We start from the raw sequence: 27,331 nt of genomic DNA, 5'->3' as shown, positions 1-27,331 counted from the left end.
AGGTATAATTATGGAATGGGAGAAAGTAAGGAAGATTTTGGAGTGTTGAATTGGAATTGGAGGTGTAAGTATGAACTCATGATTTCTAAAACAAACATATGGGAGCAATGAGCATTCCTAGTGTCCAGATCTTAATTTCTAAATACCATTCCCCCATTAAAAGGATTCTTTGGAGAAATGACTATAGCATTCCAGTGCTGGGCAGGAAGGAACAGGTGAGTCTGGAATACTGTGCTCTGCCAGAAAGTAAGAAAGTGCTGAAAGTATGATGAGGACATGCCAAAAGAACACAGGTACCAGCCCGAAGAGGATTCCACTGACCAAATCACAATACGAGTACCAAAATAAATAAAAACAGCGATTAACTACAGACTGTAGATTAGATAAAAGTATGATATCAATATTACATTTTCGGAATTTGATAGCTGTACTGTGGTTATGTCAAACAATATCCTGTTCTTAGGAAACACATACTAATGTGTTAAGGGGTACGGGGCCATGATATCGGCAGCTTACTGTCATATGGTTCTGGGAAAATAATAATACTATGTATAGAGACAGAGTGATAAGAACACGTGGCAAGATATTGAAAATAGGAGAATCTGAGTAAAGGATATGCAGTAGTTCTCTGGGCCATTCATGCAACTTTTATGGAAGTTTGAAAGTATTTCAAAATGAAAAGTTAAAGTATTTGACAAAGTTCAATCCTATTTATGATTAATTTTTTAAAAAGGCTTCAAGGAACTAGGAATAGAAGAGAACTTCCCTGATTTAGTAAAAGCTAACTATCAAAACTGACTTCACTCTATACCTAAAAGAGAAACATTGGGTGCATTTTGCTTAAAATAGAGAAAGGGACAAGGATGCCTGCCAGTGTCGGCCCATCGATAAACATAAAACATAGATAAGAAATATAATAGTTGAAAATAAAGCCAAAAATGGTCATTATTTTCAGACGATTGGATCACCTATGTAGAAAATAGCAGACTCCACAACTAGAAGGGAGCCCTGGTGGCACAGTGGTTAAGTGCTCGGCTGCTAACTAAAAAGCCGGTGGATTGAACCCACCAGCTGCTCCCTGGGAGAAAGGTGTGGCAGCCTGTTTCCATAAAGATTACAGCCTTGGAAACCCTATGGGGGAGTTCAATGACAATGGGTTTGTTTTTTTTTTGTTTTGTTTTTCTACAACTAGAGATTAGACAGTATCAACTACAAAATGCAATAAATAGGCTTCCTCTACAGTCAATGACAAACTAGAAAATACAATGAAAAGTAAGAGATTATTGACAATAGGAATGATAATATTTAGAAACTAATCTAACAAAGAATAAGACATTTAGAGAGAAAAAACTAAACTGTAACAAAAAATCTAAAAGGGAATATGAATAAATAAATGGAAAGGTATTTTGTGGGAAATACTGTTAATTTCCTATTCAATAGCCAAATTCCCCTCTTCTTCCTTAGCAGAACCCCAATTTGAATTGGTGGAATCAATGTGCCCAGGTTAAAAAAATATCCAACATTTTACTTTCAAAGCTCAGGGTGACCTGAGACACAGTTTTGGCCAATGAAATACAGGCAAAACTACCGCTGACTATTCTGACAGGGATGACAATAGAGGGCCCAATACAGAACTGGAGAAAAACGTAGAACAAAAATTCAAACTCACACACACACAAACCAGGCTGACTGGTCTGACAGAGACTGGAGAAACCCTGAGAGTATGGCCCCCGGTCACCCTTTTAACTCCGTACTGAAGTCACCCCTGAGGTTTACCCTTCGACCAAAGATTAGAGAGGCCCATAAAACAAACAATAATACACGTAGCTCAACCACATATATGAGACTAAATGAGCACCCCAGCCAAGGGCAAGGACCAGAAGGCAGGAGGCGATAGGAAAGCAATATATAAAACCAACAAGGAATTAATTTCTAGGGCGTAACAGGAACACTGAAAAATCAATAAGAAAAAGAAAAGACATCTTTTTTTTTTTTTTTAAGGTAAGTAATATGAATAGGTGATTCATAAAAGGGAAACCCAAATACCAGCAAATCTATGCCCTTCAAGTTGCAGGCTTTCTCTCCTTTCATCACACCAAATTTCCGTTTTCCAGCCATCGAGTCTCTGCACCAGCCTTTGCCTCTGTCTTGGATGCTTCTCCCCTGCAGCTTCTCATGACTGACTCCTCGTTGCTATTCAGGCCTCAGCTTTCAAGTTACCTCTTTAAAGAAGACTTTCCATCCTAACCCACCTAAGGTGGCTATGCCACTACTTGCCCCATTATTCTCTATTGCATCTTATATGGTTTTATTTTCGTTGTATACTTAGTATCCAGTGACAACGTTCTTCTTTATCTGTTTTTCACTCCTCTTTCAGTAGAAAGTCAGACCCACAGAGTAGGAAATTTGTCAGTCTTGTTTAGCCTTGTATTCCCCAATGCTTGGGACATAGTTGATGTCCAATCAATATTTGTTGAATTAACGAAGACATTAATGCATGAAAAAGGTAATACAATCCCTGCTGATGGCGTAATGAGCTCTCTAGACAAGGATTTTCAACCACAATAAGATGACTAATTAACGGAATCCTGCTAAGCAGAGTCAAACATCAGATGGAGACTTGGACAGGATGATCATTTAATATACTCCTTCTAAAAATAATATTTTATGAGTCAAAGGAACATAGTTCCCTTGGATATCTTTGTTTTGGCCACAGTATCTAGAGCTCATTACTTTAATCATATGGATTAAGCCAATTGAAACTTAACCCTCTTTAGGACTGTGCACATTCTAAACACCATCGCTCAGAGGGGCCCTCATGTGAATTCCATCAACAGGAGGTGGTGTTTGTGCTGAATATCCCAGCAGACAGAAATATTCTAACCATGAATCTTTGTACCTCAAGGTCAGAACTCCCTGAGCTGACAGTTGCTTGCCACTTAAATTCTGTGTAGTGACAGTTACCACATGATAATGGAGGACATTACATTTTGCTAACCAGGTTCCATGCAAGAAATTCCAGCCAGTTTCTTATGATCAGGCCTCAGGAGGAAGCAAATGTCAAGGGTACCACACTTGACATTTCAACTAGGGCACAGAGGTCTTGATTTAAAAATTTGTTGAATTTATTTCAACAGAGTGCTTGCATGCTTGGTGAATCTGTCCTATAGCTTCTCAACATGCCATGCGATTCCTAATGATTCATTTATGCAACCTTCACTTGCCTAGTGTAAGAGAAGCTTCACCTCTGTGAATTTGCAGGGATGCCTGTTTATGAGAGCTTTCAAACAAACAAACAAACCTTAGATAGTTAAATTAAGCATAATCCTAATTCTTAGCGCATTGTCACCATCAGCCATGCAAGTCCTGTCTCTTGCTTTATCTTATGTCAGTACTTTTTCCCTTCATTCCTCATCCCAAAGTCACCCATGCTAATGTATTTTATACTGTGTCTTGAAATAAACACGTATCTTCATGAGATTTGTAGTGTTGTGTGTATGTATACTTTTCATATAATTTCAATGTTTCTTACTTTTATCATTTTCAACACTCTTTTTTAAAGATCTATCCATTATTTCATGAATGTCTCATTCAAAGCTTTTAACTACTTGCATCTGCGTTCACCACGTTGTAATTACCCATCCTGCTATACAATTGTTATTGTCATTGTTAACCAAAAAAAAAAAAAAAGCAAACAAACCAAACTGTTGCTGTTAAGTCAAATCCAACACATGGCAACTCCATGTGTTACACAGTAGAACTGCACCATAGGGTTTTCTTGGCCATGCTCTTTATGGAAGCAGATCACCAGGCCTTTCTCCTGCATACCACTGGGTGGATTCAAACCACCAACTGTTAGATTAGTAGTTGAGTACAAACCATTTGTGCCACCTAGGGACCTATCGTTATTATTAACAGAACCTTCTTTTTTGGTTTTATTTTCAAATTTGTTATTACAAGTCCAGAGGAAGAGTGTTGATTTGTTCAGACAGGGATTGGTTACAGTCAGCTAGAGCCAAGAGGTAACCAGGTCACACGTCTCTTATCAACTGGCTGGCTAGCCTGGGCTCGTTCACATCATGGCCGTCAGAGTTCCCAGAGTAAGACTGTAACTATTTTTGGCTTCTTAAGGCTATTGGGAAAATATAATTAAAAACATATTCTACTCCCAACTAGAAAGCCTCTCCACAAAAATAGAAGAGAAAGAAGTTTTATTATTGAAAAAAAAAAAAAATTATTGAGTGAGCATTAAACAACAGTGTGTTGCATCACAAGCAATCCACTAAAGAGATTTTCAAGACAGAAAGAAATCTTACAGCTGAGTAGATACAACCCATTACATGTCTGTTTTCAAGATAAAATCGATAATTTTCTAGTATCTTTATGGCTGGAGGTAGATTTGCAATTTGGTGGTGGTGGTAGTTCCTGCCAACTCCTTTGACAACCCCGTGTGCACAGAGTAGAACTGCTCCGTAGGGTTTTCTTCTTCTTCTTTTTAATTTAATTTAATTTGTTGTCATTATTAAGAATATACACAGCAAAACATACACCAATTCAACAGCTTCTACACGTAAAATTCAGTAACAGTGAGACAGAACCCCCAGGATGCTGTATTCATTGCCTGGCTTCCCCCTCTACAGTGTTGTATTGCAAAATCCTTTTCTTTGCTGGGCTAATGCCCTCAGCTTTGCATTTGGATCCTGCTTTTGCCTGGCGGTTACATGTAAACCCCATTGTGCCTTGTAGTATGATGAAGAATGTTGCTGAGGTAACTTGTATGAACTCCCTACTTGTAAACCCCTTTAAAAGTAACTTACCTGCACACACTTGGCCAGCAGTCTTGGCAGCAGTAGCTCTGACTGACTCCATTTCCTTGTACAACGAAATAAATCTCCCACCTTGGTCTCTCATTCATTGCCCAATACAAGTCATGCTAAGTAAGAACCTGGGGTTTCCACCCAGTAACAACATTGATTACATTCTTCGAGTTGTGCAGCCATTCTCACACTCCTATTCTGCGTTGCTCCTCCATTAATATAAACTCTCTGCCCCCTAAGTTTCCTACCTAATGTTTCAAGAGGCTGCTGTTCACCTGATCCCATATAGATAGATCTTGAAGGAGCACGATGCTCAAGGCGATCATTCTTTGCTAGTTAAGCTAAACTACTCTTTGGTTTTAAGAAGACTTCAGGGGATATTTTTGGTTTAAGGTTTAAAGATTATCTCAGGGCCATAGTTTCAGGGGTTTAACCAGAATCCACAGGGTTTCAAGGCAGTGACCTTTTGGAAGCAGATCACCAGGCCTGTCTTCTGAGGCACCTCTGGGGGGGTTCAGAACTGCCAACCTCTCAGCTAGTAGTTGCATGTTTAACCTTTTGCAACACTTACCTGAAGTAACATTTCAAAGAGGTGGCTGCCATGTCTGAGTTAACACCTTAGATTTACATATTTTTCAGAGATACAGAGAAAGAATTTATATCTACCAGTTATCTAAAGTGAATTCTGAAAGCACAGGGGAGGAGGGGAGCCTCTTCCCTTGCTTTCACCAGGGAGAATTAAAATCTTATTTTCAGTTTATATTTGTCCGTACAAGACCTAGGCTTGGAACCATGCACAACTCTCTTTCCACTACCTGCTATTAGCCGAAACGACTTACGTAACTGGTAGGATTCAAAGGGGTAGAGAAACTGACTTCACCTCCTGACAGAAGGCGGTGAAAAGTCACAGTGAACACAGAGAAGAAAAACAGTGCTGCCATTTTTGCAATCCAGCAAAAGTGGTTAAGAACACAGACTCTGAGGAATGGATGCCTGGGTTTGAATGCCGGCTGTCACTCCGTGGTTGTGTGATTCCCGACCATTACTCAACCTTCCTGTGTCTCCTTTTCCTCATCTGTTAAATAACGATAATTATAGTACCTAGCTCATCGAGTTTTTAGGATTGTCATTATTGTCGTTGGATGTCATCAAGTCAATTTCAACTCATAGCGATCCCATGTGACAGAGTGGAACTCCCCTATACGGTTGTCTAGGCCGTCATCTTCACGGGAGCAGATCACCCGGTCTTTCTCCGGCAGAGCTGCTGAGTGGGTTCTAACCACCAACTTTCCAGTTAGCAGCTGAGCCCTTAAACATTGCACCACCAGGGTATTTGTAAAGAACTTAGAGCAGTGCCTGCCATAGAAAGGCTGTATGTGTTTATTATTATTATTTTTTCGTTTATCTTCCTTTTTGTCTCCCTAATTGTCTATTGTGCTCAATCATGTCCCCTCCTGGAACAAGGGATCAGCCTCCATCTCTCCACCTCTGCGGGCCCCCATCAAAATTCTACCCATCCCCCAAGGCTCTGCTCAAATATTTCCTTCCCTCTGGTCTGTTCCTTTTTCCTTTTAGTTGGCATTACTCCAACAAGACTATCTCTTTGGTAGCAGCCATCACATTCTGCCTTGCAATGGATTATATATTCATTGATCCAGGAATAATAATGTGCTCCTATTATGTTCCGGAAACCCTGGTGGCCGTAGTGGTTAAGTGCTACGGCTGCTTACCAAAGGGTCGGCAGTTCGAATCTGCCAAGCGCTCCTCGGAAACTCTATGGAACAGTTCTACTCTGTCCTATAGGGTTGCTAGGAGTCGGAATCGACTCGACAGCACTGGGTTTGGTTTTGGTTTGGTTTGGTATTATGTTCCAGACATTGGATTTAGGATGGTGAACAAGATAAAGTCTCTGGGGTACACAGAAGAGGAGAAAGTGAGGTATTTATGTTAGTTTTTTTTAAAGGCAGGGACCAATTCTCATTCATGTCTTTACCCTTCATATACCCAGCCACAGCAGGTACTCAAAAGCTGTTAATTGGATTGAATTCTGATGAATTGAGTTAAATGGAACCAAAGGCTATCAAATCAACAATGTTTTCATGTGGATCACTAGATAATTCTCTTTTTGGTTACCTGGAACCAGGAAGGGGGCTAGATTTCCCCGGCTTTTGATTTTCAATAATGGCCTCCCATAAATCATCTTCCCAAGCTCTCGCTCTTCAGCTTCTGGGTTTCAGGCAGACACCTCTGTTTTCTCCAGCTAAAGCCGGAAGGATCAGCAATCAGACTGAGTGTCATTTGCGGCTTTTCATAAAGTCTGTGTGAATAAAGCCACTTCTCATTCCCTTGTGCCTCTTCCTGAATAGACTTCCTGTGATAGACTCGCCAGGTGATTGTCAGTGAATGTGACATCGCTGAACTCTGACTCTGAAAATACCCACATGTTCTGACTCATAGAGTATTTTGATGGTGCTAATTTTTTTTTTTTTTTAAACTTATAGGCGCCTCTACCATGGAGTGGCTTGAGAGGCTGCTGTCAGACAAGATTAAAAACAAACTAAACCAAAAAATAAATGTAAAGAAACCCATAAAGTTCTATTTTTTTTTCCATGATGGCTATTTTTTTAAAAATAGAAGCTGCCAAATGCTTTAAAAATTTTTTTCATTTTGCATGGATGTGATGGGAGGGCCCTAAGCACTGTTAAAAGAGAGAAACTGAGGAACAGGAATTGACAGATCCCTCTGAGTGTACAGGAACATTCACAAAGATCACTGGACAAGGTGAAATGCATCCAAGAACAGATAAAAAGAAATAATGTGGAGACAGGTGATCATAAAATTGCAAACTCCCTCTGGGATAAGTCAACTGTGATAACCACGAAGCTTTTCAAGTTTATTTGTATGAAGAATTTAACTCTAGGCAATTTCAAATGAATGTGGGCCACAAAAACCACCCAGTAACCTGATGTCAGCTAATCTCAGAAAAGAAGGCACAATTTCAATCAATCATGTTGAGACTAGTCAATGGTTAATTTTTACTGTTTCCTCCTCTTCTCCTTAAAAGCCTCATTGTAACTAGCCTGCAGTGAGCCAGTTAAAAAAAAAAAAAAAAAAATTCTCCCTGTATGCATTCAGAACAACTGCTCAAATAAACCCCATATACTTTATTTCTGTTTTGATTATTTTTTAACAGCCCATATATACGTGATCAATATATTTGGTACCCAGGCCTGGGCCAGGTGTCACCATTCTATGTATTTAACAAAGCAAAGACAGAGAAATAGAGAGGCTAAGTGGTTTAACCAAGATACCAAGGTCAGTCAGTAGCTGAGCTGAAATTCCAGACTCATACCTTGAACCCTTCCCAGTAGAGCACACTGCACAAATACCAAGGGGACATCAAGTCAATTCCAACTCATGGCAAACCCATATGTTGCAGAGTAGACCTGCACTCTATAGGGTTTTCCAGGACTGTGATTTTTCAGAAGTAGATCTCCAGGTCTTCTTCAGAGGCACCTCTGGGTGGCTTCAAACCACCAGTCTTTCTAACTCCAGGGGTAGAAAGTATCTACAAAAAACAAGGTGACCTAACTCGACCTTGGAAGGTTGGGATTCTGAAGGTCTATCTGGTATGGGCACACTTGCTACGGAGAATATAAATTCTGGAGGAACTTGGTTGGATCAAGGTCTCTGGGACTTGGCATCTCACCGTGGAGAACATCCTCAGAGTGCCTAACTGCCACACAGCAGGACTCCTCTGCTGCAACGGACATGGTGCAAGAATCAGGCTTGCTTTGGGGAGCAGGAGGTCAGCAACAGCGTCAGTCCGTCTGCTGTGTCTGATATGGGGGCCAGGAGAATGTGGGAGAGAAAAAAAGAGAAGCATGAGTCATAGCGTGAAAGAGATGGCAAGTTGTTTATTTCTTCCACAGAGAGAACGTTTTCAGTTTCACAGATGGAAAATAAGACACATCTGAAGGCAGCCTGACAAATCTTTGAGAGTCTTAATCTGCTGCCTACTCTACTCACTTCTGATTACAGGAGCTGATGTTTGCAACCAAAGCTAGGGGAATTTGCAGCTCCCAAAGTAATACACTTTTAATCAGAGAAATGTTCTTTCACCAGTTATTAATTATCAGGTTGTCAGTAACAGGATTCAGCTGAACAAAGTCCTAGGCGTCCTTGTTCCTGAGTAGCTCACGTAGTTATTTCCCCAGATTTTTATTTCAATGTCGCCATCTAGTGTCCAGTTCCACTCACTCATCAATTCAAAGGAGGACAACTCTTCGAAAGGAAGATCAATATTCGCTGCCTTGGACATTTTGTTCAGTGAAAAACAGATTACAAAATGGGATGTACTATATGGTTCCATATGTATACACTTGTGTATATGCATGTGTGCAATCTTTATATGTCTATATTGATCTGGAAAAATACACTCCAAATTATTGATGTTACTGTCTCTGCCTGGTAGGATTTGGAAGAATTTTTGTTGTTGTTTCTTCCTTATTTTTGACTGTACTTCTTCAGTTTTTCATAACAATAATAGATTGTTTATGTAAAATGGAAGAAAATTAATTTTTAAAAGGCCAAATGATCCCCAAAGGTAAAAATCTACCTAAGAACAATATCTTCAGAATTTAATTATAGTCAACAGATATTTATTGAGCATTTACTATGTACCATGGGCTCTTTTGATGTTAAAGTACACCACTAAAGTCAGAGACTGCCCCTCTACCATCATACTAAACCCATTGCTGTTGAGTCGATTCCGACTCATAGTGACCCTATAGAACAGAGTAGAACTGCCCCATAGGGTTTCCAAGGAGCGGCTGGTGGATTCGAACTGCTGATCTTTTGGTTAGCAGCTGAGCTCTTAACCACTGTGCCACTATTATATTAAAAAAATTTTTTTTTTTATATTAGCTACCATTAAATGAATGTTTACTGTATGTGAGATGCTGTGTCAAGCTCCTTGTATTCTAAATCTTACAACAATCCTGGAGATGAAACTACTGATGTGAGAAAACTGAGGCTCAGAGAGGTTACATAACTTACTAAAAATCACAAAGCAGATACGGAATTCAAATCCAGGTTCTCCTCCAAAGCCAAGGCCATAAACCACCATACAATTCTCCAAGTACCTAAAAGTTTCTTCCTTAATATTCACAACCTGGGTAAAAGGGGAGTTAATATTTTTGAAATGTGTACTAAGTGTCAGACACCATACTTGAATCCTCATAGCACTCTATGAAATAGATACACCTTAAAATATGGCCACAATATAATTAAGGAAAAGTCCATCTTTACATAAAAACTGTACCTAAAGTCACAGAACTAATAAACACAATGGAGTGGGTTGAGCACTTGGTATATGCCAGGGCCTGTTCTAAGAGCTTGACATGTATTGGCCTATTTAATCCTCCAAACAATTCCATGAAGTAGTAGGCAAAATTATCGTTCTCATTTTACAGGTGAAGAAAGGGCTCAGAGAGGTTAAATAACTTACCCAAGGCTTAAACTAGTAAGCAAACTAGCTGAAATTTGAGCACAGTTTTGGCTAACTCCAAAGCCCAGACTCTTCCATTTGATGGCACCTGTTATGGATTGAATTGTGCCCCCCAAAATGTATGTCAACTTGGCTAGGCCATGATTCCCAGTATTATGTGGTTGTCCACCATTGTGCTATCTGATGTGATTATCCTATGAGTTGGAGTTGTAAATCCTAACCTCTATGATGTTAATGAGGTAGGATTAGAGGCAGTTATGTCAATGAGGCAGAACTCAATCTACATGATTCGGTTGTATCTTGAGTCAATCTATTTTGAGATATAAAAGAGAAAAGTGAGCAGAGAGGAGAGAGACTTCATACCACCAAGAAAGAAGTGCCAGTAGCAGAGTGCCTTCTTTGGACCCTGGGTCTACGTGCTGAGAAGCTCCTAGATCAGGGGAAGATTGATGACAAGGAGCTTCTCCCAGAACCGACAGAGAAAGCCTTCACCTGGAGCTAGCTCCCTGAATTCAGACTTCTAGCCTCCTAGACTGAGAGAATAAATTTGTTTGTTAAAGCCATCCACTTGTGGTATTTCGGCTATAGCAGCACCAGATAACTAAGACACCGCCACTACCCTCAAGGTAACCCAGTGCCCTCGAGTCGATTCCAACTCGTAGTGCTCAACAAATATTTCAGATGAATAAGTGAAAGATGAGGCTGCTATCATTCCCATTTTACAGAAGATGATCTGGGAGCCAGAGAATTAAGGACAATCCATGGTCACCCAGCTAGTTGATATCAGAATCCTGGTTGCTTGACTCTCAGCCCTCTGCTTATACCATCGTGACCTCGAGTCATCTTCATGCAAGTATATGTTAACCCAAATGGTTACATACAGATCTTCAGGTTTTTTAGTTTATTTAAAATTGCAATTTTTTAAAGTTTATAGCCATATTAGTTTGTTTTCATTAAACAATCAATGAGTGCTTGAGGAGGTTGTCATTTGTAGCCCCAAGTCCTCCTCTTACAGGAAGCAAGCCCAGATTTTCTTATTTGTTTGGTGTAAGGCTCCTGACCCATCAGGAGAATTCTGAAGTTGGAAGATCACATCCTACAACCACACCCTTGGACTGTATGCTGTTTACCACCAAACCAGGCCCCGCATGGAGCTGACCATGCCATCTTTTGTGTCCAGCACTTCATTCACAACTCATTATGGATTCCCATGATGTGAGGTCACAGGCTAGAAGGTAGACGGTAGAATCTGGGTGTGTCACATGAAACAAGATGCAACAAGGAACAATGCAAGATGGGGTAGGTTTGAATAAAAGAAGTCAATGAACATAAAGCCATCGGGAATTGTGATGGTTAATTTTTTTGTCATCTTGGCTAGGCTATTGTACAGTTGTTCTGTCAAAAACTAGATGTTGCTGTGATACATCCTATTGGTTCTGCCTTTCTGGAGTTGATACTGATACCTATGTAAGCAATATCTTAGTCAAGATATAGAGTATTTCCAGCAACCTAGATAGTTCCCTCATGTCTCTTTTCAGTCCATGACCCCACCACCACCACCACCCAGAATCAATCACTATTCAATTTCTATTCCTATAGATTAGTGTTTGTCTGTTTTCAAACTTCATATAAATGGGATCATACAACATGCAGAGTTTTGTGTCTGGCTTCTTTCATTCAAGACAAAATTTGAGTGAAGGATTTATTTTTGAGATTCATTCATTTTATTATATGTATATACTACCATTTGTTTATGCACTTTCTCATTGATGGACATTGAGTTGTTTCCAATTATTTGCTACTATGATTAAAGCTGAAATAAAATTGTTAAGAGAAAGCCACCGAATTCCTGGCTTCCATTATCTCAAAGGGCCCCAGGCAGTGGTCTCCAACTTTTAGCACAGTAGGGCAATATGTATGTAATGGGAAGAGGCCTGGCACATGTCACTTGGATAGTTGTACCCAAAGTTTGATGCTTCTGAGCAAACTTCTTAAACCAGTCCTTGGCCTGTCAGAAGGTGCGGGGGCGGGGGACAGAAGTAGAAGAGGGTATTCTGAGTGGAGGAATGCAGTCACTAAGTGTATACATCTGGTAGGTGAATCATTTCTCTTGTTGGTAGGAGGTATAGTAGCATAGGATTCTTTCTGTACCTGGTGATGTCTTCCATTTACCTGACAGTCTGGAGACATATGAACATTTACTTGGAGAGTTTTGGGCTCCTCCAAAACCAGAAAAGTAACTAAGGGTCAACTGCCAAAGTCAGGTGATTGTGGAGTTTTTGGAGTTGGAGATTATCAACAATAAACAACTTGATGAAAGAAAAATGAGTTCTTAAAATTCATGAAATGCCACATCATGAAGGATCTACCATGAGGACAACTGGAGTAGAAATGCAGGATAAGCAGTATTTGGTGTCCCTTAGTCAAACAGCATATACAACATATGATGGCCCTAACATCTTCAGAAGTCTCTGGGGACTGTGCTCAGTATCTTGATCAAGACCCGGTGACCCACACAGGGAAAAATCAAGGCTCTTAAAGGACTTGAACACTGCTACTGCAATGACCTTCAGAAACTACAGTGTCCCCTTCCTAAGCAAGTTGATTATTACAGCTGTTGAAATAGAAAAGTGAAGAATAAACCACCAGAAATACCCAGGGAAACCTAAGAACCCTAGCATAGAGTTTATTTGTTAGGAATGTTTCCACTATAAAACTGCTGACATCCTGCCCAGCTGGATAGAAGGTGACCCAGAAACCCCAGCTGGGGAGTCTCCAACACACATTTCCTGGGATTAAACCAGAGACGATATTAAGCAGGTAACTCAGGGCTGCCCAGATTATGGGCTACGAATGTCAGGTTGAGGCAAACCTGTATCTCTCAGTCCAGGGAGTTATGAAAGATGCTGTATTTTACCATTGACTTAGCATTGGGGTTTTGCTGGGCAGGATGTGGGTACAAGAAAATAAAGGGTGTAGGTGAGAATGAGAGGAGCCCTGGTGGCACAGTTAAGTGCTCAGCTGCTAACCAAAAGTTCGGCAGATGGAACCTACCATCTTTGTAGAAGAAGGACCTGGCAATCTGCTCTGTTAAGATTTCAGCCAAGAAAACCCTATGGGGAAGTTCTACTCTGTCACATGGGGTCATTAGGAGCTGAAATCCACTGGATGGCACCTAACAAGAACAGGTAACAATAGAAGAAGTCCAAGCAATCAGCCACAGACTCCAGGCAGGGTACAGAGGAGAAGCATTCAGGAAGGAAAACAATTGAAGTCATTAAAGAATAAGAGTTCAGGAGAGCTTGAAAAACAGGTGTGCTGGGTTTGAGGCTGTGAGACTTCTGCTCAGAATATAGAATAGGGGAGTTTAAGACACAGAGGTGGAGCAATTCTGAGTGATAAGTTTCAGGTATAACATGGGAGTAACTGTTAGAGAAAATGAAGGTAGCGGCCATCAGCATTAAGCAGGTAAAGGAATGGACACAGATATTCCACTGATAGAGGAAGTTGGGTTGAAAGACTGTAAGCCAAGTGCCAAAGTCTTTAATGAAGGCTGGAGAGTAACTAGAAGCAAGAGTTTGACCAAATCAAAAGAGAGTAAAATATTAAATATGAAACAGGAAGATAATAAATCAAAGTGTATAATTGTGATATTGAAAATAAAATTCATTGCTGTGAGAAAATAAACTAATTTTCCCTTTGGGTCAAAATTAAAATAATACTGTTGGCACCCACCAGCCGCTCTGATGGAGAAAAATGTGGCAATCTGCTTCCACGGCGATTAAAAGTCATTGCCACTGACTCCAACGGATAGTGACCCTATAGGACAGAGTAGAGCTGCCCTGTTTTAGTCATCTAAGGCTGCTGTAACAGAAATACCACAAGTGGATGGCTTTAACAAAGAGAAATTTATTTCCTCACACTAAAGTAGGCTAAAAGTCCAAATTTCGGGCATCGGCTCCAGGGGAAGGCTTTTTCTGTCGGCTCTTGAGAAGGTCCTTGTAATCAGTCTTCCCATGGTTTAGTAGCCTCTCAGGTGCTGGAACCCAGGGTCCATAGGACACACTCTGCTCCCAGTGCTTCTTTCTTGGTGGTATGTGGTCCCCAACTCTTTGCTTGAGAGATAAAAGGTGGCGCAGGCCCCACCCCGGGGAAACTCCCTTTACATTGGATCAGGGAGGTGACCCGAGTAAAGGTGGTGGCATAATCCCACGCTAACCCTCTTTAGCATAAAATTACAATCACAAAATGGAGGACAACCACATAGTGCTGGGAATCAGGGCCTAATCAAGTTCACCCGTATTTTTGAGGGGGGGGGGGACACAATTCAATCCATGACAAGCCCCATAGGGTTTCCAAGGCTGTAACTTTAAGGAAACACAGCTTTCTTCCATGAAGCAGCTGGTGGGTTTGAACCACTGGACTTTGGGTTGGCAGCCGAGCACTTAACCACTGTGTCTTCAGGGCAATGGGTCCATAAAGACCACAGCCTTGGAAACCCTTTGGGGCAGTTCTTCTCTGTCCACTATCAGTCAGAATCAACTCAACAGCAATGGGTTTATGGCAATAAAGCACAAATAGTTATTCATCTCCATCAAATAAAAAAATTCCTGGCGGGAAACTTTGCTTGTAAAGATAAAATAGTCAGATTTTTCAAACTTAATAGCTTATTCTTAAATGTAAATCACTGTATATTTAATGTAGTAGTATGACCTTCCAGATAAATTTGTGAGTTTTCTCCCCCTTCTTCAGCAAGGAACCCATTGCCACGGAGTTGGTTTCGATTTATAAGGAACTTAAAGGACAGAGCAGAACTGCCCTATGGGGTTTCCAAGGTTAGTAGATGTAGCTCTTAACCACTACACCATCAGGGTGTCCTCAACAAGGAAGAACCAGAAAACTACCCTAGATCATGAGAGCAACCTACTTTAGAAAGGGAATAGGATCTCTTAGATTCATTGAAAATAGTCACTACCCCCAGAATTTGATGTGGACACATTACAATCTCTTGGGGACTCTCCGTTTGAAAGCTGAGTTACCTTCACGGGATGCAAAGTACTGTGGGTTCTATCACTTAGGAGGATTGGCAATATGAGTAGAAAAATTCTGTTCTGAGGACTGATAATTTCATAAAAATTTGCTTGAACCCTAATGATGTGCACCTCTGCTCAGGAAAGGAAATCAGTAGTTCTAAGCAATAGACACTTGAACCAGTCCCATTTAAGTGCCCTGAGTCCAGCTGACACAGTAAGAGATGACTGTAGAAAATAAAATGCTAAGTATTAGGAACTACAACATGCCTGGACAAGCCCCACCAGGCTTGGATCCTTCATTGTCCATCAAAGAACATTGTGCAGCTCTGCACCAGCACAGGCCTCACCCCAGACAGGAATAGCATCCTCCACCAGCCCGTGAAGCACCAGCTTTTCCACAGCGAGGCCATACGTTGGGAGGATGAAATGACTAATCAGAAGCAGCCCATCCCAATTGGGTACAAAACGTTGACAACCCTCTCCCTAAACCATTTTGAATGGCTGAAGCATCCTTGGGTTTTCAGCTAATTCAGGGGACAGGCAAAGCCCCTAGAGAGAGGACATCTTAGCAGTAAGGACCATGGGTTCTAGAGTAATTCATTAGTAAATTATAACTGATTCATTAGTAAATCATAACATGAGAAAAACACAGTTAACTGTGCCCCCGTAATATGGAGCAGTTTATATCGTTACATTAATAATGAAAAGTCACTTTGTGCTTTATTTTTGGATCTTCCTCCTTCACTGTCCACAATAGAAACAGCTGGTTGTCACAATATAACAAGGGAGGTAGTGAGATTGTGAAACTTCGAACACCTGAGGTGTACAAAGAGGGTGTGACTGCAGCATTGAGGGGCAACACCATCACTCTCAGACGACAAAACCAAAGCAGCCGCCCTCGAGTCAGCTCTGACCCACGGCAACCCCACGTGTCTCAGAGTAGACCTGTGCTCCACAGGGTGTTCAATGGCTGTGATCTTTGGAAGTAGATCTCCAGGCCTTTCTTCTGAGGCATCTCTGGGTGGATTCGAACTGCCAGCCTTTCGTTTAGTAGCCTACTGTTTACCCATTTGCATCACCCAGGGACTCCAGACAATAGGGGGCCTCAAACATTGCCAGAGTGGCAGTGCCCTGTAGTGCTCAGCACTTCACATGCATTGTTGTTGCTGTCAGGTGCCATGGAGTAGGTTCCAACTCACGGGGACCCTCTGTGCTACAGAACGAAACACTGCCCGGCTCTGTGCAATGCTCACAATCGTTGTTATGCTTGAGGCTATTGTTGGAGCCACTGTGTCAATCCATCTCCTTGAGGGTCTTGCTCTTTTTCTCTGACCGTCTACTTTACCAAGCATGATGTCCTTCTCCAGGAACTGATCCCTCCTGACAACATGGTCAAAGTATGTAAGACTTAGTCTCGCCATCCCTGCTTCTAAGGAGCATTATGGTTGTACTTCTTCCAAGACAGATGTGTTCATTTGACATGCATTAGCACATTTAATCCTCACATTTTCAGATGCGTTAACGGCAATGCACAAATTAAGTCACATGCCCAAGGCTTAACCAGCAAAAGGTAGAGCCAGAATTGCACCCTGCTGAGTTGTCAATCACCATGCTGAGCTGCTGGGTGATCTTAAGGCTTGTAGTTGCCTCCAGAAGCCATTTCTCCTTGGCCCTGCAGGTGCTGATCCATTTGCAAGCTCCCTTTAGCCCAGGGTTGCTGTTGTTTTAAGCTTTAGGTTAAGACCTCTGTCTCTCATAGGGTTTAATGAAGCGGCACATTAGTTATTCTTGCTGACATTTCTAATTGTTTCCTGAGTAGCAGGCCTGTGTCTGGGAAGCAGCCAAAGCCTGAAGTTCAGAACTTATTTTCAAATTCCCAGGGACTAAAAATACTCTCTGGCAGGCTTGGGTGCTAACAAATCAAGTGTTATCAAAAGGCTGTACTTCGGTGCCACCAATCAAGATGCAACAAGATGTCAGTATTAAAGCTCACAATTCTCTCAGTTCAGCTATGATCTACCCATTTCCAAATAATAATAATGACTGTATAATAAAAGTTAAAAAAAAACAAACAGTATCTTGCGATTTGGTCAGCTTTTTTATTTTCTTCCCACGTTTCTGATTGTACTATTTCAACAATGATAAGTGAAGGTATTATTACAAGTTTACAGCAGCAATAGGGTAGTGAATACAGACCCTGAACTCAGACAGATGAGGGTCTAAATTTAACTTCTTCATGTTTTGTGACAGAGGGCTGTACACAAATATTCCAGCTTTGTTCCCATCCAACCACATAGTAGGATTGCATTTCTACACCTTTTTGAATTTGGATGTAGCCCTATGACTTGCTTTGGCCAATGAAATGAGAAAAAATGATATATGTCTTTCCTGGGTCTCTTTAAGAGCCAGGGAGTAATTTTCTGTGGTTCCCTCTTTCAGTCCACCATGGTAATCAACATTTCAGATGGAAGCTGCTCAGTTGGCCTGGGTCCCTGAGTGAGGATAACTTGAAGCAGACCCACAATGGACATGCAGCATGATCAAAATAAATCTTTGTTGTTTTAAGGCAATGAACTATTTGGTGTTATTTGTTATAGCAGCATAAACTAGTTCATCCTAAGATAGCTAGTCCATACAAGCCTCAATTTCCTCATATGTCAGAGATATATGCAGTATATACCTCCTTAAGTTGTTGTGAAGTTTAAATAAGATAATGCATGCTAAAAACAAGTTGGTTCACTGACATATACAACTTCTAGATCAATGATAGCTACAACAGAAGTGGAAAATAGCACAGACTCGCCCAAGATTATCCAATTTTTTAATGATAGAACTGGTTTCTTGCCTCCCAAGCAGTCACCCATCTGAGTCTATAGAAGTATTAATCATCTATTCAGATATGAGATTTTGGCTTCCAAATACAGTCATTTTCACCAACATTCATGTCAACACCAGGGTGATCATAATTTCCTTTAATTCCCTTTTTATTTAATTGGCCTCTCATTTCTCAATACCGTATGTTCTAGCCATATGAAATGTAACCTATTGATCTAGGCTCTTCTTTCTCCCAGTAGAATTTCCTCATCAAGCATCTTCTAAAATTATTTCTTCTGCCCCATTTTAGCTGGTGCCAAGAATGACACCTCCTGGGAGAGATTAATGTGCAGTCAATGGGTATCGTCATCGAGCAATGTCCTGAATATTAAATCATCCTTTGGCTTCTTACATCATAGAATTATTACTGCTTACCCAAACCAAAAACTGTGATTCACAAGTTTAGGATCTGATAGAACATGAGAAAAACATAGTTAATCAACAAATACAGCATTACTGAATCCCTGTTATTTTCTTAAGGCTTTATGTTTGGTGCTATGATGAGAGTTTTTGAAGACAAAAATGAAGAGACAGATATTAGAGATGTCATGAAAGAAGAACTAACTGACACTGGTGCCCTGCTAGACGTGAAGGGTGAGGGATAAATCTAATATAACCTCAAGGGTTTGAGTCTGAGCAACACTGGAATCGTGCCATTAGTGGAATATGAAATTAAGAAGTGGAAACTCGAAGGTGAGGGCGGATGGAGGAAGTGGATGCGATAGACAGCATGATGTGCTTCAGTTTGACTTCTTGAACTTAAGGCAATGACAAGATATTCACCTTGAGAGAGCCTGTTTTAGAAAAGTTAAGGAATGGGAACCTAGTTTTAAACAGCAAATACTGAAAATGGCATCGGCACACCCCTCCCTTATTACAGGGTTACTACAGTCTGACTGCACACCTTATTATATACTAGACAACACTAGGGAACAATCTAGCAACTCAGTTATACAAAACGGTAGGATTTTTTTTTTTTTTAATGGCATGAGTATGTAGAAAAAATACTGGAGAATCAATACTGTTTAATAGGCTAAAAGAGATTTACAAAAAGTGTTCAATTTAGGATGTGTCGTCTTTCAAAAGGTTGTCTCTAAGCCACGTTTGAAGCAGTGCTATAAAGGCTGGTTAAACTCCCAGTCCTCACAAGTTTATCTACGCAGGATGCACAGCCCTGCAGGACCAACTATACTGTAATAGCTGACTGACACTCAGAGCATTGCTCCTTTGGGACACTGCATTTGGGCTCTGCTCTATTTTGGTATTTCTATGTTTGATGCCACCACTTATCTGTCAGTTTGTTGTACTGTGGTGGCTTGTGTGTTGCTATGATGCTGGAAGTTATGTCACTGGTTATTTCAAATACCAGGAAGGTCACGCATGGTAGACAGGTTTCAGAAGAATTTTGAGACTAAGACTGACTATGAAGAAAGGCCTGGTGATCTACTTATGAAAACTAGCTAAGGAAAACCCTATGGATCTCAACAGAATGCTGTCTGATATGGTGCTAGAAGATGAGACCCCCTGTGTTGGAAGGTACTCAAAATACACAGTGGCCACAACGACTGACCTGAGCACATCAACTTTTGTGAAGATGGCTCAGGACTAGGTAATGTTTCATTCTGTTGTACACAGGGTTGCCATGAGTTAGAGCCAATTCAACAGCAACTACCAACATTTTGATACACTGTTCTGTGTTCCTTTCTCACGAGCATTACAAATCTCTGGGATGCCCAGATTTGAATTCCTTTCTCCCTCTCTAGGGGGAGCAGTGACACCTGTGGAGCAGGCAAGGGGAAAAACTAGGATTAAGATATACGAGTGGGAAGAAAGCAGAGCAAAGTAAGGTAAGTTGCAAACTACACGCATTTATATAAAAGACTTCACAGTGGGGCAATCTCCCCTGAAATGTTGTGAATTGAGACCAAAGGCAAAAGTTCATCTAATAAACATCCAGGAGGTGGATGACCAAAGGCCTAGAAAGATGAAAAAAAGGCAGTTGTTGACCTAGAGGAGCTCAGCTTGTGGTGAGGAGGGGAAGGTGAACCACAAGCGCACCCTAAGTGCTAGAAGGAGGATACGTACAAAGGGCCATGGGTGCCCTGAGGAGGGAGGGACCTCGCTTACACAGCCCGACAAAGGCTTCAGAGAGGAGGTGACATCTGAGCTGAGTCTTGAAAGACTTATGGGATTTTGTCACTTGAGAAGCTCTACTTCATCACTATCCCTAGATATACACACTTATTCTTAAGCAAGATACTTTTAAAAATAATCCATGTGCTAATCAAAATGAACATCTTCCCAAAGAGGCTGAACACTTTGACGTGATCTTTTTCCTCTCACAGACAGTTGTTAACGATAGGGAGTGAAAACCAAACATCAATTGAAAAGAGCTTTAATTGGTTGCACAGAATGAAAAAGATTATTTCACTCGAAAAAGTACAAATGCCATTGTAATAATTTAGGATTGAAAAACATTTGGTCCTGCAAATGATTTGTGAGCTCGCTCGGAATTCCCCTCCATCCTAATGGAGTTCTGCAGAGAAAGGTCTTTCTGACAACAGACATGACTCTGAAAGCTGGATATGATGAAGAAATTTCAAACATGTTAAATCATGTAAAATCTACAAGTAAAACTGGTTAACCAAAGGAACCACCTGGTGAACACATTTCAATGAATTCAAAATCTTTCAATAAAATGAACACTTACCCCCATTTCTTTATTGCATTTTTACAAAATAATTTACATAGAGTTTTCTTCAACTGGCCTACTGGTGGCTGATATTATAATGGTGCTGTATTATTAACACTTTGGATTGAAGAAATACCATGAAAATCTCATGACACATTGCAGATATCTGGTAAGAAGTAGTGTAGTAACTTCTTTTAACAACTGAGAGAGGGTTCCTGGGTTTCCTGGACTCCAGTTTAATACTTCTATGTTATGCTGACTTATATCCCATAATTTCTCAAGTGCTGCCCTCTTGTTAAGGAGCCCTGGTGGCGCTTGGCTGATAACTGAAAGGTCTGCAGTTCGAACTCACCAGCCACTCCACAAGACAAAGATGTGGCAGGCTGCTTCTGTTAAGATTACAGCCTTGGAAACCCAATGGGGCCTTCTACTCTGTTCTTTAGGGCTGCTATGTCGGTGACTGGACGGCAAAAGGTTTGGTTTTTGTTGGCCCTCTTGCTGCCCCATCCCCTCTACCTGCCCTATGCAATCAGTTACCAGGCCTCATCTCTGCACTAAAGGCCGCTAGGCTTGTGGCCAGTGACTGCCTTAGCAGGAAGAAAGCTAGAAGGACACCTACTCCGTAACTACCCTGGACTGCCCCCCTCTTCCTGAACACCTAGCCCTGCCTGGACAGCCTGCTTTCAGGCCCTGTCCTAAGGCGGACTCACTCCTACTTGTCTCCTCCACCCTGCTTTCCACTTCTGCCTCCAAGACCCTAGAGTAGGGCCTGCACCTTGCCTCATAACACTAACAGGTATTGATCCTCAAACACACAGAGACAAAATCCTTGCCTTGGCTTCTGCTCTTTGGTATTTCTATGTTTGATGCAGTCCCTGGGTGGTGCAAACAGTTAACGCAATTGGCTGCTAACCAAAAGGTTGGAGGTTTGAGTCCATCCAGTAGTGCCTTGAAAGAAAGGCCCGGCAATCTACTTCCAAAAAACCAGCTGTTGAAAAATCTATGGAGCACAGTTCTATTCTGACACACGTGGGGTCTCAATGAGTCAGAATCAACCGGATAGCAGCTGGAAATGTTTGATACATTGCTTTGTGTCCCTTTCTCAAATCTAACCACTTGATCCAATCCCATGCTACAGTGTTTACTCTAAGTCTGAAGATGATCCAAGTGTCCCCTCAGCAATCAGCACGTTCTGCTTTACCCCAGTGGTGGTTCCCAGTTTCCTAGGAAGCCTCTGGTACTTTCTTCTGCAGCTACAAGTCCTCAGAGTGAGTTTCCTGGAGGTTCTCCTCAATCTCGAGTCCCGTGCTGTTGATCTCAATGATGGTGACTAGTGGCACACTGCTTTCAGCTGGCTCTGCCGTGTGCATCGGGGTGGAGCAGTACAGAATAAACCCGACCATGATTACGGTGAAGGACAGGATGTAGAGCCCCGAAAACTAGGAGGAAAGAAGAACAGGCTGTAGACTGTGCTGCCTCTCATACACATCATGGCTCTTGCCTTTTCCCAGCTGTGCTTTGAGGGCAACCTTCTCATAGCCCTTTTTTCTGAAAGCTTCCCGTATATACTCATTAATGCATGGGCTCTAGCAACACCACCTGGCACACTGGCCCAACGGATCCTTGGATCTCTCAGTAGTGGAACCTCTGCCATGATAATCCTGACGCACACCATCCCACAATTCGTCCCTCTTACTGGAGGGAATAAAAGGTCAGCATGGATACCATGAGACAGCCCTACTTGGACCCTCAGCACAGCTTACAATATTGGTATGAGACAGAGCAATATACGCCCTAAGATAAAGTGTGGACGTACAGATTGAGCATCTTCTCAACAACCCCTCATGTATGCTGCTCCAATAAAATTCATTTTCTTAAAATCTAATAAACTACCTTGTCTTTGTAGGCAAGTGTTATATGGCTTAAAATTTATGACGGCCCGAGGAGACAGATTTTTAGAGCTGGAAAGAGCCTAAGATGTCTTTTTTTTTTTCCAGGAAAAAAAGAGTCAAGTGAAGCCCAAAGTCATTACTGCCATGAAGTCTAGTGAGGACAAGCTCAGAGAACAGAGCCCTGCAGGAAAAGCATCTCACATCCTCTCTAGCCTAGAAGGACCCATGGTAGCAGGAGCCCACTTTGACAAACAGGAAGCATCTCATAGCCTCTCTAGCCCAGAAGGACTGATGGTAGCAGGAGCCCATTCTGGCACACAGGAAGCATCTCATGCCCTCTGTAGCCCAGAATAACCGATGATAGCAGGACCCCATTCTGACACACTAAAGGAGTAGACAGAGTTTTTGGTGAGCTTCTCCAACCTGCCCTTTTTTCACATTGAAAAGGACCACCCAGAACAAAATGCAATGAAGACAAAAAAACTAATCCGTTGGGTATTTTTACTGAAAACAAAACCCTGATATACCTCAAACTTTAACTACATTATACTAACTATAAAAGTTCAAATAGTCAAAGTTAGAGAAATTAATATTTGCTTGTGATATTATGATGAATAAAGCACAAGAGAGTAGCTAAAGACTGACCAGAAATGGCAGTAAAAATTAGGGAAACCATGAATCATAATTAATGTGTAATTAAATGCCCAGGATCATTCCTCCCCCTGCCTCTTGGAACAAGCAAAGTCAATTTATGAAAGGTCCTGCTAATATGATTTTAAAATTAAGAATGGGGGCATACTCTTTTATTCAAGTCAATAAATATTCTTAAACTAGCTTACATTTCATATTATGTACAATAAAAAACCAAAAACCAAACCCAGGGCCGTCGAGTCGATTCCGACTCATAGCGACCCTGTAGGACAGAGTAGAACTGCCCCATACAGTTTCCAAGGAGCACCTGGTGGATTCAAACTGCCGACCCTTTGGTTAGCAGCCGTAGCACTTAACCACTACACCACCAGGGTTTCCATTATGTACAATAAGAAGTACTAATAAGGGAATGACAGAAAAAAGCAATAAGAACACAGAATGGTTGGGAAGGAGACAGAAGAAAAAGAAAGCCGGATACACTCCCAAAAGTGGGAAAAACCACACGTTGTGCGACCATCACCACTATCCATGTCCAAATTTTTCATCGCCTTTAACAGAAGCTCAGTGCCCACTAAGCAAAGACTCCCTCTTTCCTCCTCCTTTTCATCCCTAATAACCACCAATGAACTTCGGACTCTATACATTTGACAACTAAGTAGGTTTTTTAAGTGAGTATTATGTAGATCATTGGTCACAACCAGCAGTGGGCTTCTGGAGGCCACCAATGGCTTTGACGTGTTAATTTTTTACAGATGCTCAATTACTTCTTCAACTTAAACCTTCAGAACTCCCTAAGGAATGGGATAGCCACAGCCCTCTGCAGCCAGGAAAGTCTTTACTGGATTCAGTGATGATGCAAAGCCAATGATGATGTCTAACCGAGCAGTCAAACGAATTTCCTACCACTAGCTTTAATTATAGAGCACTGGTGGTGCAGCGGTGAAGAGCTCGGCCGCTAACCAAAAGGTTGGCAGTTCCAATCCACCAGCCACTCCTTGGAAACCCTATGGGGCAGTTCTACTCTGTCCTAGAGGGTCTGACTATGAGTCAGAATTGACTCAACGGCAAAGGGTTAGCTTTAATTCTTCGATCTAATACTCGGCACAGTGCCCAGCACATAAAACCAAACCTGCTGCCACTGAGTCAATTCCGACTCATGCCAACCCCATGTGTTACAGAGCAGAACTGCTCCATGGGGTTTTCTTGGCTATAATCTTTATGGGAGCAGACTGCCAAGCCTTTCTTCTGTAATGCCACTGGGTGGGTTAGAAGCACTAACCTTTAGATTAGTAGCTGAGCACATACTTGTACTACCCAAGGACCTGACTCATAGCAACCCTATAGGACAGGGCAGAACTGCCCCATAGGGCTTCCAAGGCTATAATCTTTATGGAAGCAAACTACCACATCTTTCTCCCTCAGAGCAGCTGGTGGGTTCAAACTGCTGACCTTTCAGTTAGCAGCCGAGTGCTTAACCACTACACCACCAGGGCTCCTGTCCAACACATAGCTGGCATTTAATAAATGTTTGTTGAAAAAATAATTGATTCCTAGAATATTAGGGGAAGTTAAGGCTATTTGGAATAGAGTCCTAAATCTTTGAAGTCAGTATTATGAAAGGCAATCATGCTCTCCTATAAAATGTTTACTGTTACCTGTGGGGAAACCTACACGGCATGTTCAAAACATGTCCTTTTTGGTTTGTGATTTTTAAGTATCCAGAAGAAAAAGGATCTTGTTCCTCTTGAGAAGGCAGGTTCTTAAATGGAGGCATGTTTATTAGAAGGGAGAGGCTTTGAGGGAATAAGTCTCCTGAATTAGAGGATCAAACCCTTTTTCTTTTTTAAACTTCAACCCTTTGTGTCTGAGCCTACATAGGAAGTTTCCTGTGGCTACTCCGTTCAGTAAGTATTTGTTGTTAGGTGCCTTCAAAACAGTTACAACTCACGGTGATCCCATATACAACAGAAGAAAACTCTGCCCAGTCCTACACCATTCTCTCAATCGTTGCTATGTTTGTAAGTATTTAAAAAAGATCAATTCCAGAGGAGGCAGAGTACTTAAAGTCTGACACAAAGAAGTATAAAAAATTTAAAGCTTCTTTTTGAACTGGCCGCTTCAAAGTATCAGAGCCAAAATTATTTCAGATACAATTAATTTGAAATGGTGGTAGATTACACTTAGAATTCTGTCTTTAACAACTAAGTCTAAAATGCTAGGTATCTTATCCATGTCCTGAAATGTTTTTCCATCTCTGTAATTTACTCTAAAGATCATAGCTAACTTGCTCTTTGCTCTGAAGTCTTGAAATGGCCTTTGACCAGAAACAATAAAATCAAATGAGGTAAGAGTGTGTTGTTAGCCACAGAGGGACAAAGAAACATACAACAAAAGAACTGGAAAGAATTTTACAGATTGCATGCTCCAATTTTGAGAAAAATTGTTTAAGTCAAAATGACACAAAAAAGGGTTTTTTCATATTAAAGTTAAGACCGGTTAAAGAGTGAATATCTAGATTAATAGAGTTCATAATAGTTAGGAGATAGTGACAAGAATATTTCAGGTGTACTTAAACCAAAAAAAAAACCCGTTGCCATTGAGTCGATTCCAACTCATAGCAACCCCTATAGAACAGAGTACAACTGCCCCAAAGAGTTTCCAAGGAGCACCTGGTGGATTCGAACTGCTCAACTTTTGGCTAGCAGCCATAGCACTTAACTACTATGCCACAATGGTTTCCTCAATTGTACTTAGAAGTTTTTATTTCTTTAACCATAGCTCCTTCTTGGGCATTATTTTACTCATGAGGGAAAAGTAAAAGTTGAACTACTAACGCTAAATCAATATTTGGTCCAAAATATGATAGGGATCATTTGCCATACTGCTGAGTTCTCAAGCTTTCTTTGGGTCTGAGCTAGCTTTCAAATGACCCTGAACTGCAGTACAGAAGCATCATCATCCCCTGGTGGTGGCCATGTGAAATGCAGGCATAGCACCATAGCACTCACTTCCTCAAAGCTGACTTTGTAGCCCTTGACAATTCTGCTCTCATAGGAAGAAAAAAAAGAAAAAATATATATATAGGGGCCTGTCAGGACCATTTCTCTGATTCACTTTGATATTTGGTATTGTTTTATGATGCTACCAAAAAGCTATAAATATTCCTTCAACCTTTTAAGGTTCAGGAATACCTTAACCAGCAAGTTTATAAAGATACCAGCTGGTTCCTGTCACGTGTAACCTTGCAAGGCAAAAAGGTTTACACTTCTTAAGCAGAAATTTCTGGGAAATTACTGGACTTACGGTATCAATCATTCAGGTAGGCACAGGAAGTTCATGGTTGATTCCTAGGAATAGCGTAAATCAATACCAAGGATTTTTGCCTGGATACAAAATTTTACAAGGACAAAGAAATATCCCCATCAGTTACTGAAACTAAAATTATCAAGTAATAGCCAACAACCTAACTATTTGCTCAAATCAAAGATAGTGAGCATTAAGAGCCTGAATAGATAGCATAAACAGTATACAAAACATTACCAACAATGGAGAAGAAGAACTAAATAACTGGGAGCCCCTAAAAATCAAATACCCATGCTCATCCAAAGACTTCACCAAAAGAGTAAAAAGACTATGTACAGACTGGGAAAAAATTTTTAGCTATGATATTTCCGATCAGCACCTGATCTCTAAAATCTACATGATACTCCAAAAACTCAACTACAAAAAGACAACTTACCCAATTAAAAAATGGGCAAAAGATATGAATAGACCACTGAAGAAGACATTCAGGTAGCTAACAGATATGAGGAAATGCTCGTGACCATTAGCCATTAGAGAAATGCAAATCGAAACTATAATGA

General features: G+C 41.1%; 2 protein-coding genes across 4 annotated transcripts in view; both read right to left on the bottom strand.

The window, feature by feature from the left end:
• Positions 1-27,331, bottom strand: part of LOC126078699 (solute carrier family 35 member F2) — a 405,637-nt gene that overhangs the window by 15,324 nt on the left and 362,982 nt on the right. Inside the window, exon 8 of one of the 3 annotated variants that reach the window (XM_049889373.1) lies at positions 8,472-8,656. The exons of the other annotated variants lie outside the window; for them this stretch is intronic. Within the exon in view, the coding sequence (XP_049745330.1) occupies positions 8,639-8,656 (18 nt within the window). The 3' untranslated portion in view covers positions 8,472-8,638. Of the gene's footprint in view, positions 1-8,471; positions 8,657-27,331 lie in introns of those variants that run through there. 3 annotated transcript variants of the gene reach the window in all.
• The window catches only part of LOC126078701 (solute carrier family 35 member F2-like), an 81,277-nt gene continuing 75,829 nt past the window's right edge, over positions 21,884-27,331 (bottom strand). The window contains exon 8 of the mRNA XM_049889374.1: positions 21,884-22,364. Coding sequence (XP_049745331.1) covers positions 22,179-22,364 — 186 coding nt within the window. The 3' untranslated portion in view covers positions 21,884-22,178. The remainder of the gene's footprint in view (positions 22,365-27,331) is intronic.

Source organism: Elephas maximus, chromosome 7 (genome assembly GCF_024166365.1).
Source record: "Elephas maximus indicus isolate mEleMax1 chromosome 7, mEleMax1 primary haplotype, whole genome shotgun sequence".
Classification (NCBI taxonomy): Eukaryota; Metazoa; Chordata; class Mammalia; order Proboscidea; family Elephantidae; genus Elephas; species Elephas maximus.
Note: the sequence above shows the minus strand (reverse complement) of the source record. Positions and strands in the feature narration are given on the sequence as shown.